Source organism: Xenopus tropicalis, chromosome 2 (genome assembly GCF_000004195.4).
Source record: "Xenopus tropicalis strain Nigerian chromosome 2, UCB_Xtro_10.0, whole genome shotgun sequence".
NCBI classification, from domain to species: Eukaryota; Metazoa; Chordata; class Amphibia; order Anura; family Pipidae; genus Xenopus; species Xenopus tropicalis.
The window spans coordinates 78,090,671-78,105,738 of NC_030678.2; the positions used below are offsets into that span (position 1 = coordinate 78,090,671).

Genomic DNA, 15,068 nt, shown 5'->3' on the forward strand with positions numbered 1-15,068 from the left:
TGAGCCCTGATTGCTGCAGCCTTGGAAACGGTTATCATAATACAATACACATTTTTACTATTAGTATGTAGAAGAGCTCACCCACAGCAGCACCCAGACAGCATGAGCAATATTGGTAGTACCATACATCCGCACGCATATGAGCCTTCTTGTGAGTGCATTTTCTAACATCTGTAATTCTCTTTCCAAACAACCCATTACATATATTTTGAATATACACACACCTCTACATGCATGGACACACACACAAGCAGAAACAATATTTTTAATCCCCATTGAAAACACAAAACTGTTTTTGGACAATACACAATTTATGAGAAATCCTTATTTACAATAAATAGTTGTAACCGCCGAGGGTGGTGGTGATTTAACATACGCAATTTCAGTGCAGCCGGTAGATGGGGGGGGGAGAGAGGGAGGGTGGTGCAGACTATGGGTACTGAGGGTGTGGGGGGCCTTTAACCCTTTCCTTAACAGAGATGCTAATGTGTTGCAGGTGGTTGACCAAGAGGGAATAACAGATAAGTCTCTCCTCCCCTCCCCCCACACACACTTCCCCACCTTCGCATTTTTCTTTTTTTTTTTCTTTTTTCTTTTTGTACAGTTTTGCAACATTTAAAAAATTTCTTATGTACAATTTTTGCTGGTTTTGTGAAGAGGAAGAAAAACAAAACAAAACAGAAAAAAGGAAACTAAAGAATAAAAGGTAAGGGACCCAGAGATTAGGGGGAAGATGGAGAGCACACTCTTATGATTTAGGGGGTGCAGGCTCAGAAGGGAGATCCCACGGCATTTCTTCTGGCTTCGATGGAGGGAGGAGGGGTCTGAGCTGTGGATTTAAGAAAAAAAATTAATTATAAATACATTTTTGATAAACTTAGACAGTTTTTAGAAATCACTGTTGAACATATTAGGATAAGGAACCAAAACAGTTTTTGGCCTAAGGTACAAAAGTACATTTTCCCTACCTTTCATCCACTGTGTGCAGCACAACAACTATACTTTATAGATGGACACAGGCCTGAAACAAACATACAGGCACCGTGCTAATTAAGAAAGGAAACTGTTCTGCAAGTCTAGTTCATGCTGCATGTGTGTACATCACAGGCTAACCTCCAGTTATTCAATATATCCATGTCTAACAAAGTGAAACAGTGCAGCAAAATTTCATGTATAGCAGGTGCACAAAAATCACCCATGGACTTGAGGCCTCAACAGCAGAGAATATTGTGTTAGATGACTTTGCACTAATAGAGTGGAGAATTTTAAAAATCTAGGTATATTATTTAAGGCTATACCATGTCAATTTTGTAACATAAAAAATCCACCCCAATCAAATTAAAAAAATCTACAAGGAAGAAAAATAGAGCGAGGGGTTCGAAAAAAAGAAAAGAATTGGCTGGTGAAAGCAAATAAGTACAAAAGATAAAAGGGGTACAGGGGAAGTGAGCTATATAGAGAAGCTAATGAGATATAGCTGAAAGCTGTTTTTCATGGGGGGAGCTTGACCTCTTCCAGCATCACTTGGGGGATGGGGGGGAAAGAGTGCAGGCACCAGCAAACCACAGTTTGGTAAACAGCCTGAACAGTCTTCCTTCTGAACACTAATGTGAGTTTAAATATTTGTATATGAAACCTGTGATGAATATATAATATACTGTATATATATATATATATATATATATATATATATATATATATGTGTGTGTGTGTGTTTTGGACCCATTATTCAGAATGCTTAGGACCTGGGGTTTTCTGGATTAGGGATCTTTTCATAATTTGGATTTCCATACCTTAAGTCTACTAAAAAGTAATTTAAACATTAAATAAACCCAATAATTTTGTCTCCAGTAAGGATTAAATTATATCTTAGTTGGGATCAAGTACAAGGCAAGTACAAACATTTTTATTAATTAGAATTATTTGCTTATTATGGAGTCTGAGACATGGCCTTCCCCTTATTTGGAACTTTCTGGATAATAGGTTTCCGGATAAGGGATCCCATCCATACATACATCCATACATATATATTATTAGATGTTTAGCTAATATATACAACAGGACTGATGGCAAAAATGAATTGTATTGCTATCTAGTGATAGGACTGACGAGCCTTGGCCTTTTGGTCTAATATTTGTAAAATCTGGCAATCCATTTGTGTGGCAAGAGTGCACTGAAACAGTTTAAATGGTTGAATGGTCTAAAATTTGAACCATGTGCGAGCAGTTTAGTGGTTTTTGTCAGTGACAACACTTAGGGGGACATTTACTAATCCATGAACGTTCCAACGTTTTGGCGACTTTTTCGTATTTTTCACAACTTTTTCGTACTTTGACAAAATTTGTGCGACAAAATCGTATTGTGGTGCCGAGTTATGAAAGTTTCAGATTCATTCAAGCTTCGGTATCGTGACTTTCCTTGGGCCAGGTTGCAGCTGCACAGTGCCATTGATTTCTATGGGAGGCTTCCAAAAACATGCACAGAAGGATCAAAGTCGGAAAGGTTTTCCTGCATTTTACGATTGTTCAGTACGAAAATTTTGTGACTTTCGGATCGCCAATACAATATTATCGTGACTAATACGATTTTTTGCCATTCGGGATTCAAACTCGTGTTTTCATGAAAGTGCCCCTTAGTTTGCCTACATGGAATCTGCCTCTAAAAAAGGGGTTAATAAGATAGATAATAGACATGCAATAGAGCATCAAATGTACAGTTTTTATAAATGCAGTACATTAATTATGTGCAAATATACATATACAATTATTTTTATGTATGTATTTATTTTTTTGGGGGGGTGATTGATTTTGTAATAATACTGTTACTCACTCTTACCACTTATTATGCAAGGCCCTAGCCCAGCATCCCTGCCATTTTTTTTTTATGTTTTGGGGTAGGTGAGCACTAGTGTTGTGTGGCAGTGAGATATGGATATACCTCCTCCGTGAAGTGAAGGTAAACAGAAGAAAAAATACTTTAATACATGAATATTTGTGTAGGTTCCAGGTAGTCATCAATCAACCAGACTCCTACTTTATATCAGATATCCATGTTAGGGGAGGTGACAGGGAGTCTTAAATGCTTTTGTAAAAAATTAAAACACAGCCATACTTGGGACAGGGTTCAGGTTACCAAACTGATAGTACATGATCTGGTCATCCAAATGCCAAAAGTCAGTCAATGGCCCAAATGTTCCTTCTTTACTTTCCTGGTACATGTATGAAATCCCTTATCCAGAAAGCTCAGAATTACAGTAATGCCATTTTAAGCAATAATAATTCTGATTTTTAAAAATGACTTCCTTTTTATTATTTGTAATAATAAAACATTACCTTGTACTTGATGGTAACTAAGCTACATGAATCTATATTGGTGGCAAAACAATCCTATTGGGTTTATTTTATGTTTAAATAATTTTTGTGCAAACTTAAATTATGAACATCCAAATTACAGAAAGATCCCTTATCTGGAAAATACCAGGCCCAAAGAGTTCTTGATAACAGATCCTATACCTGTCTTCATTAAGAGAACTGAAGAGGGGAAATTAGAGATCTTAAAGAAACAGAGAAAAGGCTAAGAGTTTTGAATATATATGTGTACAAACACACACATATACTTAAGGAATACTTTTAGGGGCCCTAAAAAAAAACAAAGTACAAATTTGCAGATCCTGGAAGGCTTTGGGTTTGCAGATCAGTGGCATGCTTGGATGCAGTGGTGTATGGTCAGACGTAGCCTATTAACTTTAAAATTGGAAACCATTTGTACTTCGTTTTCATGGCTCACCCCCTCAGTGTGCAGTTGCAGGCAGTGGGTTTATAACCTATTGGGATTGGACCTGCTACCTAAGTAGTATAGAGTTCCATGAGTTGTAATAGCAGCCATTTATATAACTTTTTATTAGTCATTTAAGGCATAATGAAAAAGTCCTGAAGGGGATGCATACTAATAATATAGGTTACAGTTTCTCTAAATTTGTACCATTCTTCATACCAGTGCATTTAAATTTGTATGCAAGTTTGCTTTACCCCTTCATGACGCTTTTTGGAATATGTGCTTCGTTAGGAGCCTGACCAGTCCGTTTTATGTTAAAGGGGTAATTAACCTTTATATTAACTTTTAGTATAACATAAAGAGCACTATTCTGAGCCAGATTGTAACTGGTCCTCATTTTTCATTATTAGCAGGTATTAAATTATTTAGCTTTCTGTTTAGCAGCTTTTGTTTGGAATTTTGCTGTCTGGTTGGTGGGGTCTAATTTAATCTTGCAACCAGGCAGTAGTTTGAAAGAGACATAGAGGAGGGCCTATATAAAAAGTAAGTAATATCAACTATTGCTCACAGAGAGATTTTTTGGCTGTTTGGGGTCAGTGACTGCTATTTAAAAAATGGAAATAGTCAGAAGAGGAAAGCAAATTGAAAAGTTGTTAAGAAAGTGTTAAGGTGTTAATGAAGGTGAAGCACCTCCCGTGTGGATTGGCTGACTGGGGACTGGGTGGACAGGAACAGCTATCAGCATGCCGCCCTAGGCCTGGGCCTTTCTGGCTAGCACAAAGTTAGGTGCCTGATGTAATAAAATTACTACATAGATTTTTTTTATCAGTATGGACAGCACATTATACAAATTTCACATATATACCAATTTCAGTTACATATGCTAAATTTTATAGACTACAAAAGTTTAAACTCTACCAAAAAAAAAGTTCTAGTAAACACAGTAATTGCCAAAGGGAAAGATATCTAGTGCTGCACATACACTAAATGCCATTGCATTTGGACATATTTTCTTGCCATATCATTTTGGAATAAAGCCTTACCCTTTTTTACATGTGACTAGCTGCACTTCCAGTGAAATCATAAAAAAGGACAGGAATGCAGTACGCTACGCTTTATAATAAAGATCATATGAATATAAATCTCTGTACTGTTACATGTACATAATAATGGCTTTTCTTTAAAGTACACAAAAAACACATTTTTGCAGAACTGGCAAACCTATTTCTACAGTATCTTTCTATACAGTCTTCGAAAAACTTAAGTGGTTGTTCCTGCTAACGCTATGCATCTATAATTCTATTTATGTCCTATTCTGACTAGCTGTGCCCCCTGCTGGCAAAATGTAGGTTTTATTATGACATTACAGGAAGGCTATGGAGGTCATCTGACCAAGCATTCAGTAAATGGAGATTTAGTGAAGGCCAAAAGTGCCAAAGAAGCTCGGTAAAACAAAGCAAGAGGGAAAAACTGCAAGATGCCCATATATTAGCTGGACAGTACAAAGGGAATAATGAAATAAAATTCCTACAGAGAAAATATTCCTCAAGTAAAACTGCATTTTTACCATTAAACAATATAATTAGTATTCAATTAGAAACAAGGGTTTGCAGATCTTTCTGGGTCTTACAGATTGATTATTGTTGCAAAAATATATCTATATCGAAGCTAAACTGGGGAAAATGAAACACGCTCACAGTTAATGAGCTGACTCAGAGGCCAACAGTGGTTTGGGCCTCACTGTACAGTTTCTAAAGGAAATAAGCAGAACATGTAGCAGCAATTATAAGATGGAACCCCTCCAACAATGGTGCTTTCCACACATTTCAGTTAATATACAGATACAATTATTTGAGGTAAATAACTTGTGTATCCAACACTTGTTTAGCCTTTACAGACAAAATGGATTCTTAGCAACTTTCCAAAATCAATTAAAAAAAAGAGGGTTTTTAAAGTTATTTGTAAATGTAATTGCAACTGACAGCAGTTTTTGTTTATCCCTTTCTGTTTCCTGGTTCAGATTATTAAAAAAAAAACCCAGAAATCACCTCTCTTTCAGGCAAGGCTCAAATTACATTTTGTTACATTGTTTCAAGAGTCACAACCAGCAGCACACAAATAGCAAGGAGCTATTGATATGCAGGACGGCCTGATACCCTTGGATCAGGCGGGTTCGGGCCGAACTCGGCACATCACCTCTGGATCCTATTACTAGCTAAGCTGGAAATTTTAGATTTGCCTAAGCAACCATGGTCTTACTGCAGTTTGGCTTTACCCCCCCACCCTCATCCTAATGGCCTGCAACAGGATCCCTATTGTGTTGATAATCCAATCAATGCTGGCACAGTGGTCAGTACTGCTCTCTTAATGCACCTGTTGCAGGTACAATGTTTAGCTTTGACTAGGACATTGTCTACATGGACTCTGTATGTTCTCTCCATGCTGTTCCTCCCACACTACAGCTTCAGAACTGCAAGATTTTACATGAATATATGATAAAGCTTTAAGACCAACATAAATTTAATCTTTCAATAAAAAAAAAACAAAAACTTGACAGTGACAGAAGTTTTGTTTTAGTAGTCAGTTTTTGACCATAATGTGTGATTGACATTTCAGCCTAAAAAGCCAACAATTTGTTGTTTTAAAGTGAAACAGGACTTCTAACAGCCATCAATAAAAAACATCAATCAATAAAAACAATTTCTTGCCTGAAAGGTGCTTCCCAGTGGAAAAATGGGAAATGGAAAATACACTCCCTATGACAGACAGTGATGCAGTCAGGCAGGATTCACTTTGGAATGCTTGCTTCAGCATTTCCAGTTCATAACCAGCTGGAAGAGCCAGTGACTGCCATAGGAAGAGTATTATCCATTTATCTATATGGAAAATACCTGCAGGTGGGGAAGGGTAAAAATTAAGCATGTTCCATAAGCGTCAGCATCCTTTGCTATTTATTATTATTTACTATTATAACTGTGTAAAACAAGACTAATGACACAAGGGCACACAAGTGGGAACTACTTCACTTTTTGTCAATGGGAAGTAATTTCTCAAAGGAGATTTTCCTAAATTTTTCTAAATAACAAAATGGTCATCAAACAGCCATGCGGGCTATTGGTATCAATAAAATAGCTAAAGATGAAAACTTGGAAAAGGAAAAAATAAAAGCCCCCGCAATGACACACCTTCAGGTTCAAGAGTATTGGAATCAAGAAGGTGCAAGGCCATGGGAAATGTTTAGAATACAGGTTTTATACACATGGACAAGAATTACCTTAAGGGTAATTGCAAAAAAAGTACTGTGATCCCAGTTACTTGTAGCCATGATCAACTTGGTCTCGGGTAATTATCAATCACAATGACCCATAGAGCTTACCATTCACATAAGTTGCATATGGTCTGAAGCAGTTATTTGAATTCAGATCCTGCAATAAGGAGTGGCAATTAAAACACATTGGGGTTCATTATAAACATTGGGCAAATTTGCAACTGGGCAGTAACCTATAAGAACCAAATTAAATGTTTGGTTTGATTGTTCAACCTGAAGTTGGCAAAAAAAAAAAAAAGACAGTCACTGATTAGTTTCTATGGGTTACTTATGTGTATATTTGGCAAATGTTCTAAACTAAGCCTGTGTGTATGCTATAGATTTTAGGGGGAGGCTTCACACAAATTACGTATATAAATAAATTAATTTAACCTAAAAGTCATTATAAAAAAAAGTACACAACTTAACTATCTTTTGCATCACAGTACAGTTTATCACAAAAAAAGGAATACAAAAAATGTTGTCAATTTTGCATCAGATTTTCAATTTTAACCTTCAATTGTCCTGACTAATTAAGGCCCGTTTAATTATCCAGACATATATATGGTAAAAATGAGGAGATATGACATTCAATTTTGAAGTGAACACAAAAAGTATAGCTAAATACAAACTGCTGCTTTACGATCCATAAATGCTATGGAATTTTTTTTCAAATAGTTTGTGTGCTTCTTTTCAGCAGTATGTGGTATATAAACTCGCAGTCCACATGTGTGTGTAGGACCATAAATTGATGCATGTAAATATTTTTGTACAAAAATGACAAATATTGTTTTTTATATAGGCAGTTTGCATTATAGCTACAGTCTTCTGCTCATGTAAGTCAAGTTTGCTACAGCTATAGTTAGACAAGAAGCAATCTTTTTATAGAAAATGTGCAGCACTTTCACAAAACTGAACAATGCAATTGCATATCCTTCTTTAATCATTTGATTTCCTTCCCTATCCAATTCTCACCTCACCCCCCGGCCTCTGCTGCTCCCGATGACTCCAGACAAGTCACCTCACTAAAGGGAGGTGACTGTAAAGTTGTCTTCAGGAATATTTTCAGGTCCCAGAAACCCACCCTTCATGTTGGGAGGGGACAGAACTGGGGGTCCCTGGGGGGGAAAGGCTGGGTAGCGATAGGTCTCCTGTAGTTGCACCATGGAGTCTCTTTGCACAGGGGAATGGGTGATATCACTGAGCAATGGGCAAGGGTATGGGGCTCTGTGGTGTCCTCTCATCATGTCCAGCGTCTCTTTGTCCCTTTTAGGGCTGGGGATATGGGGGCTCAGACAGGATGCTCCCTCCCCCCGCCTGCCCATAAAGTCTGAAAGTAAGCCCCCTTTTCCATCATAAGGAGGACTGCGAGGTGGGTACCAGTAGCCAGCATTTTTGCAGCTGGGGGGCTCATAGCGGTGATGGGTGGAAGGTTGGGATGGTAGTTGCTCACGACAAGAGGGCAAGTGTGGAGGCAAACTGTGTTTGAGGGGATCACAGGATGAGTGAGAAGAGGGTACTAGCTTCCTTCCTTCCCCTGGCCGTAGCTCAAGTGTAGGGGAGCAGTTGGGAGAAAAAGGAGAGTCTTGCATGGGATGTTCGTAACCCAGGCCAGGTGGTGGAGGAGGATGTGGGGCACCAGAGGTGGCACTTCCGGATGGTGGGAGGTGAGAAAAGTGTTTTCCAGGCTCTAGCTCTGTTGTGGGAGGGCACAGCCCCGGGGAGTCACTCTGGAAACCAAATGTGCCATCAGAAGGGGTAGACGGGTTCATGGAATAAGGTCCAGAAAAGTCACAAGGGGGATCTCTCTCTCCTACACTATATGCCCGTGAGTGGGAAGGCAGAGGTGACATGCTACTATCCCCACTATAGCAGTCCAATCCTAGCTCTGAGGACTCCTGGAACAGGGAGCTCACAGAGGATGATGGAGGTGGAGCAGGTGGTTTTGGGACAAACTTAGCCTTTCCTGAACCTCTCTCTTTCCTGTTTGTGGAACAGCCCCCACCACGACCACCCCTTGGACCTCTTGGACCCCCTCCTCGTTTACTGGGAAAGCCTGTAGGAGGAGCAGCAGCTGAGGAAGAGGAGGAAGAAGGAGAGGATGAGGAGAAGCCCAGGTGATGGTGATGTGGGTGTGAGGGTTCAAAAATATCAGCTTTCTTCCTTCTCCCCCGACCAGGTTTAGCAGTATGGTGAAAGAGAACACTCTGGTTCCAGCTGTATCCAGGGGCAGAGGATGTTTCATTCCAATCCATCATTAATTTTTCAAGACTTGATAAGCTGGATTGCCCTTCACTAGATGAAGCCTCACTGTTGGCCCGGCGATAGCCAGCCCCAGGCTGTGTGTACTGTGTGCTGTCAGAGGATGATTCAGAAATGTTGTCTGTGTTCTGTTTGGCTTTCTGGGGAGTATAGTTGCTAATGTCTAAGATAACATTGGACTCTGTCATGTGACAATCAAAACCAGCTCCATAGAGCTGTCCAAAACTGTCAGGACCCCAATCTGTCTGGCTGTAACCCTGCCTAAAAGCCCACTGACTTGAAGTCCCTGGAAAGGTACGGCTATTTTCCCCAGGGAAGAGTGATCCAGCAGCTTTAGGCAGCATGTAATTGGCAGGTGAGGAGGTACCTGATCGACTCTCGCTCCTAAGGGGGGGAAAAGGGGGCACTTCTGATGTATTAAAGAAGGGGTTTTTGGACATGTTAACTCCAGATCCTACAGCAGGCAATTGTTGTTGCTGCTGATGGCTGAAACCTGTACCACTATGAGCACTGCCAGGTGATGAAGGGAGGCTGTTACCTCCACTGAATGAGAAACTACAGTCCTTGTTGCCTGCACAATCTGGGGGTCCAGAGGGATACTGTTTGTTAGGTGCAAAAAGTCCATGGCTGGGAAGGCTCTGACCACCAGTTCCAGAGAAACCACTATATTGGCTAAAGCCCCCAGTATGATGAGAATTAGGTGAACGAGACACCAGCTTCTGAAAGGCATCAGAGCCATGGCAGTCTTGTTGATTTAATGCTGCATAATTTGATGACCCTCGACTTGGTGGAAATTGCTGCCTGGCTGGTGCTGAGCTTTGGTATGCTGATTCTTGAGCACTAGCTTTAGTGCCCCGGGAGTTGGAATAGGACTGGAGAGCTCGGGTGTTAGGGGAAGATGACGATCCAGAGAAGGCTGATGCTGATTTCCGGGCTTCTTGTCTCTGGGCAGCCATGGCAAAATCTACTAGATCAGAAGAGTCATCTGAGTCAAGGAGGGAGCGGAAATACCCAGTAAAGAGGCTGTGGCGGTCCTGCCCTCCACCCTCGGCATGGGACACTGATCCTGCTCCTGCATAGTAACTAGGTCTGTTAGGGGATCCACTGTGCATTGAAGAAAATCCCCTGTTTTCAGGTCCTTGATAACTGCAGTGTCTACCACCTGACTGGCTGTGAGAAAGCTGACCCGGCCATGGTGTTCCTTTACCTTCAGGTCCCCATTCAGATGTGCCTTGATAGCCTAAACTTCCCTCTCCACCCATTTCACCAAGAAGAGCACCATTCTTACGTGATCTCCTCTTGCGCTTGGGCTTAGCATTGGGATCTGGCTCAGCTCGCGGCTGTCTCCGTTTCCGTGGCTTTAGAGGGTCAACAGGCCTTGCTTTGGTCTTCTTCTTACCAATACCCTCAAAGAAGTCACTGAAGGAACAACGGGACAACTCTGGGTTATGGCTGTTACATCCTCCTCGCCGACCTGGGCCACCTCCACGCCCACCTCGCCTGCGGTAACCTTGCACTCTGTGCAGAAACTGTGAAATGCTGTGAGTGTCAGGGGCTTGGTGAACAGATTCTGGCAAAGTTGGAGTCCAGCAGCGGGGAGGTGAATTGCGCCCAGCTGTTTGACTTTGTCTGTTTAAGAAAGCAAGCTTTGCCAGCACATCACTATATTCAGACTTGCTGTCATTGGCATCTGCCACATATGATGGCTGGGGAGATGGAAGTTTCTGTTTCCTTCGCCGCCGCTTCTTGACCATTTCACCCTCTGGTAATGGTGTGGGAGGCTGGGAAGTTGGAGGTGGCAGTGCTGCAGGTTCTTTGGGGGGTGGCTGGGGCAGCATTGGAGGGGTTTCACGTGCTAACACAAGGTTCTTTGGAGGCCTTCCTCTCCTCCTTTTAAGTATGATGGGGAGTTCACCAGGTGGAAACACCATGACAACATTGCGCCCATTATTCTTCATTTTGAGAAGTGATGTAGGACCAGGGCCAGACCCACCTATCAGTTCTCCTCCTTCCACACTCAATGTACTGCTGAAAGAAGACACTTTGTAACTTGTTTTGTTTCTTCTACCCACAGGCATGGGGATTTTTGCAATCCGAACCACCATCTTGCGAACTCCCTTGCGTTTTGGCTTTTTGGGGGGGCCTTCTTCTTTAGGTGTTTCCATGGAGGGGGGGTTGTTAATGGAGTGTGTAAAATGTAAGCTTTGCTCATGGAGCCGATATGCCCTTGGCTCTTCAGGGGTTCGGTGATAGGGTGGCATCACATATGCCCTTGAAAGGCTCTCTGAAGCTCGTGGCCTACCTGGTCTTCTTCGCCGTCCTCTACCAGGCCTATCACCCCTGCGTCCTCTGTGACCAAATCTACCACGGTGAGAAAAGGAGATTCTTCTGATGTTATCAACCGAAGGAGAAAAGAGCGGGAGCATCCAGGGCAACTGCTCCATTTGTGTCTCCATGAGTACTTCCCTTTCTACTGTTTTCTCTTCTTCTTGTTTGCTTTCATCTTCCCTGCTTTCCTCATCAGATGATTGTTCTTTCAAATCTGCATCTAGGCTTGCTACCCCCATATCTTTCAAATTAAGTTGATTTTCCTGGACTAATGTTATATCACCCTGTTCATTCATTTTGCCATCTGTTGGGTCTTCTGCCTCATTGTCCCCAGCCCCTTCGTCCTGCTCATCCTCAGATGATTCTTCATCCTGTTTACTTTCCCCCTGATCTTCCTCAGATGAGTCCTCGTCTTGTTTATTCTCTTCCTGATCATCTCCCGATGATTCCTCTCCTTGTTTAAGGTCTTCTTGCTCCTCTCCAGAATCATCTTCCTGTTTACTTCCATCTTGTTCCTCCCCTGATTCATCCTCATGTTTACTTTCATCTGGTTCCTCACCTGACTCATCATCTTCCTGTTTAGTGATCTTTTCCTCTCTAGGCCCCACATCTTCCATTTCACTATGGTCAAGTTCCTTTGATGTCTCTTCATTTTGGCCTCTAGTTTCTTCCACCTTTTCCAGTCTCCTTTCAATCCTCTCCTCTATCTCCCCTTTGCTCTCTGTTTGTTGAGGTTCCATCCAGGCTAGAGCTGCTAGTTCTCTCAAGACCTCTGAACTGGCAGACTCCATGGAGTCTGGGTTGGGAGAAACAGGAACTGGCTCTTTCTCGACAGTCTCAGATGGCTTTTCCTCTGGGCTTCTCAGACCACATGCCAAACTCTGAGATGAGAAGAAACTATATTGTAATCCTGGTTCTGCATTTTCTGACTCTGAAGGGGAGCTTGCAACATGGGTGCAATCCAAACGTACACCACTAGATTGTAGATCACTAGACAGTTGGCTGAGATCTTTCATGATGTCCATCAACCTCACTACAGGCTGTAGGTTCACGCGTCCATTACCGCACTTGCTCTTCAACAAAGCAATGATTCCATCTACTCCCAGTCTGGGGGGGCCTACTGATGGGCGGCAGAGTGGCTTGTTGGCACGGCTCCAGGCCTCATTACGTGGAGGACGTGAATTATCTTCTTGTGAAGAGGAGAGATTGGGTTCCGGATGGGCCAAAGAGGAATCTAATGAACAAATATAAAAATAAATTAAAAGTGAATGTACAATACATATATAAAATGTAGTGACGGATTCTATGGAATACAGAGCAGTTGCACAAACTTTCTAGGGGAAATACATTAGGGAAAAAACTAGTTGGCCAGAGACTGACTTCCTCATGTATACAATAGTTGAATTAACCTTATTCATTATGAGGTTTTAAGGGACTGAATAATGGGCATCCTAAGATGTCCCACATCAAGGAAATGAAAAGCAAATGGATGAAAAGCAAATTTGACATTTGACTGCTGTATACTTACTCTGCAGTTTTGTACTTCTTCCGCTGTATTTGGTGTCTCTGTGAACAGAGAAAATTTGAAATTATCATTATCATTGGCTAGAAAAACCTATGGCTATAAGTGCTAATTGATTTGGGTGTGTGTATATTTTTTTTTACATATATATATATATATATATATATAGAGCTGAAGCAGAGTGCCTCTTAGCTCGGGTGCAAGGTAAATGATTTAAATATCCAAAAAAGACCAGCAACACCGAGTTATGTTCCAAAAACAATCAATTGTGTATTAAAAACGCATGAACAGCCAACGTTTTGCTGGTTCACTATGGATAAGTAGAACATGGGGTTGGTTAGCATGGTTGCCTTGAGAAAGGTCCCGATGGGGACCGAAACGTAACGTTGGCTGTTCATGCGTTTTTAATACACAATTGATTGTTTTTGGAACATAACTCGGTGTTGCTGGTCTTTTTTGGATATATATATATATATATATATATATATATATATATATATATATATGTGTGTGTGTATAAAAAAAAAAAAGGAATCACATCACATAATACCTTTTGTGATTCCTTCTTTTGCAAATAATGTGTGCCGCATCTTTTTCAACTGTATCTATTGTGGAGGGACATGACGGTATCCTGAAGTTGCTGAGCACCGGAATTTACACTATGGGATGAGTGCGGTGACGTTTGTCTTTTTAAGGTATATATATATATATATATATATATATATATATATATATATATATATATGAGTGTGGAGCAATAAATTATGTTACTCTTTGAACTACTTGGAGCCGTGAGTGCCTTCTATGTACAGTATATGTATTTGATTTGGTGAGCACCCGGCGTATGCCTTGTAAGTGGTGAGTGCCTTCGAGAAGAATTATATATATATATATATATATATATATATATATATTATTATACATACAGTGGCTTGCAAAAGTATTCGGCCCCCTTGAACTTTTCCACATTTTGTCACATTACAGCCACAAACATGAATCAATTTTATTGGAATTCCACGTGAAAGACCAATACAAAGTGGTGTACACGTGAGAAGTGGAACAAAAATCATACATGATTCCAAACATTTTTTTACAAATAAATAACTGCAAAGTGGGTTGTGCGTAATTATTCAGCCCCCTGAGTCAATACTTTGTAGAACCACCTTTTGCTGCAATTACAGCTGCCAGTCTTTTAGGGTATGTCTCTACCAGCTTTGCACATCCAGAGACTGAAATCCTTGCCCATTCTTCTTTGCAAAACAGCTCCAGCTCAGTCAGATTAGAGGAGCCAGATAATGAAGGCTTCCCTTTTAATATACCCAGTGCTAGTAATTTAGCTACTGGCGCATGGGTCACTCAGGAGGAAATTCAAAAGAGACTTGAACATGTAAAGGTAAACAAAGGTCCAGGACCGGATGGGATTCATCCCAGGGTATTAAATGAGCTGAGCGCTGTGATTGCCAAGCCTCTTCACATAATTTTTCAGGATTCATTGAGGTTTGGCATGGTGCCGAGAGACTGGCGGATTGCTAATGTGGTGCCGTTATTTAAAAAGGGATCTCGTTCTCAGCCTGAAAACTATAGGCCTGTTAGTCTGACATCAGTAGTAGGAAAGCTTCTGGAAGGGGTAATAAGGGATAGGATAGTTGAATACATTGCAGTTCACAATACTATTAGTTTGTGCCAGCATGGTTTTATGCGTAACAGATCTTGCCAGACTAATTTAGTTGCCTTTTATGAGGAGGTGAGCAGGAACCTTGATGCTGGAATGGCAGTTGATGTCATCTACTTAGATTTTGCTAAAGCGTTTGATACAGTACCGCACAGAAGGTTAATGATCAAATTGAGGAATATTGGCCTAGAACATAATATTTG

General features: G+C 40.9%; 1 protein-coding gene across 4 annotated transcripts in view; it reads right to left on the reverse strand.

The window, feature by feature from the left end:
• Window positions 1–251: 251 nt before the first annotated feature.
• Window positions 252–15,068, reverse strand: part of ahdc1 (AT-hook DNA binding motif containing 1) — a 55,434-nt gene continuing 40,617 nt past the window's right edge. For 2 of the 4 annotated variants that reach the window (XR_004221303.1, XR_004221305.1), the window contains exons 3-5: window positions 13,200–13,237; window positions 8,057–12,905; window positions 252–829 (exon numbers count right to left, since the gene is read on the reverse strand). Coding sequence is in view for 1 of the 4 variants with exons in the window: in XM_031896888.1 (XP_031752748.1) it covers window positions 8,107–12,905; window positions 13,200–13,237 (4,837 nt within the window). In the remaining 3 variants the exon portion in view is untranslated. Of the gene's footprint in view, window positions 830–7,150; window positions 7,200–7,505; window positions 12,906–13,199; window positions 13,238–15,068 lie in introns of those variants that run through there. The other 2 variants (XR_004221304.1, XM_031896888.1) reach the window with 2 other exon arrangements.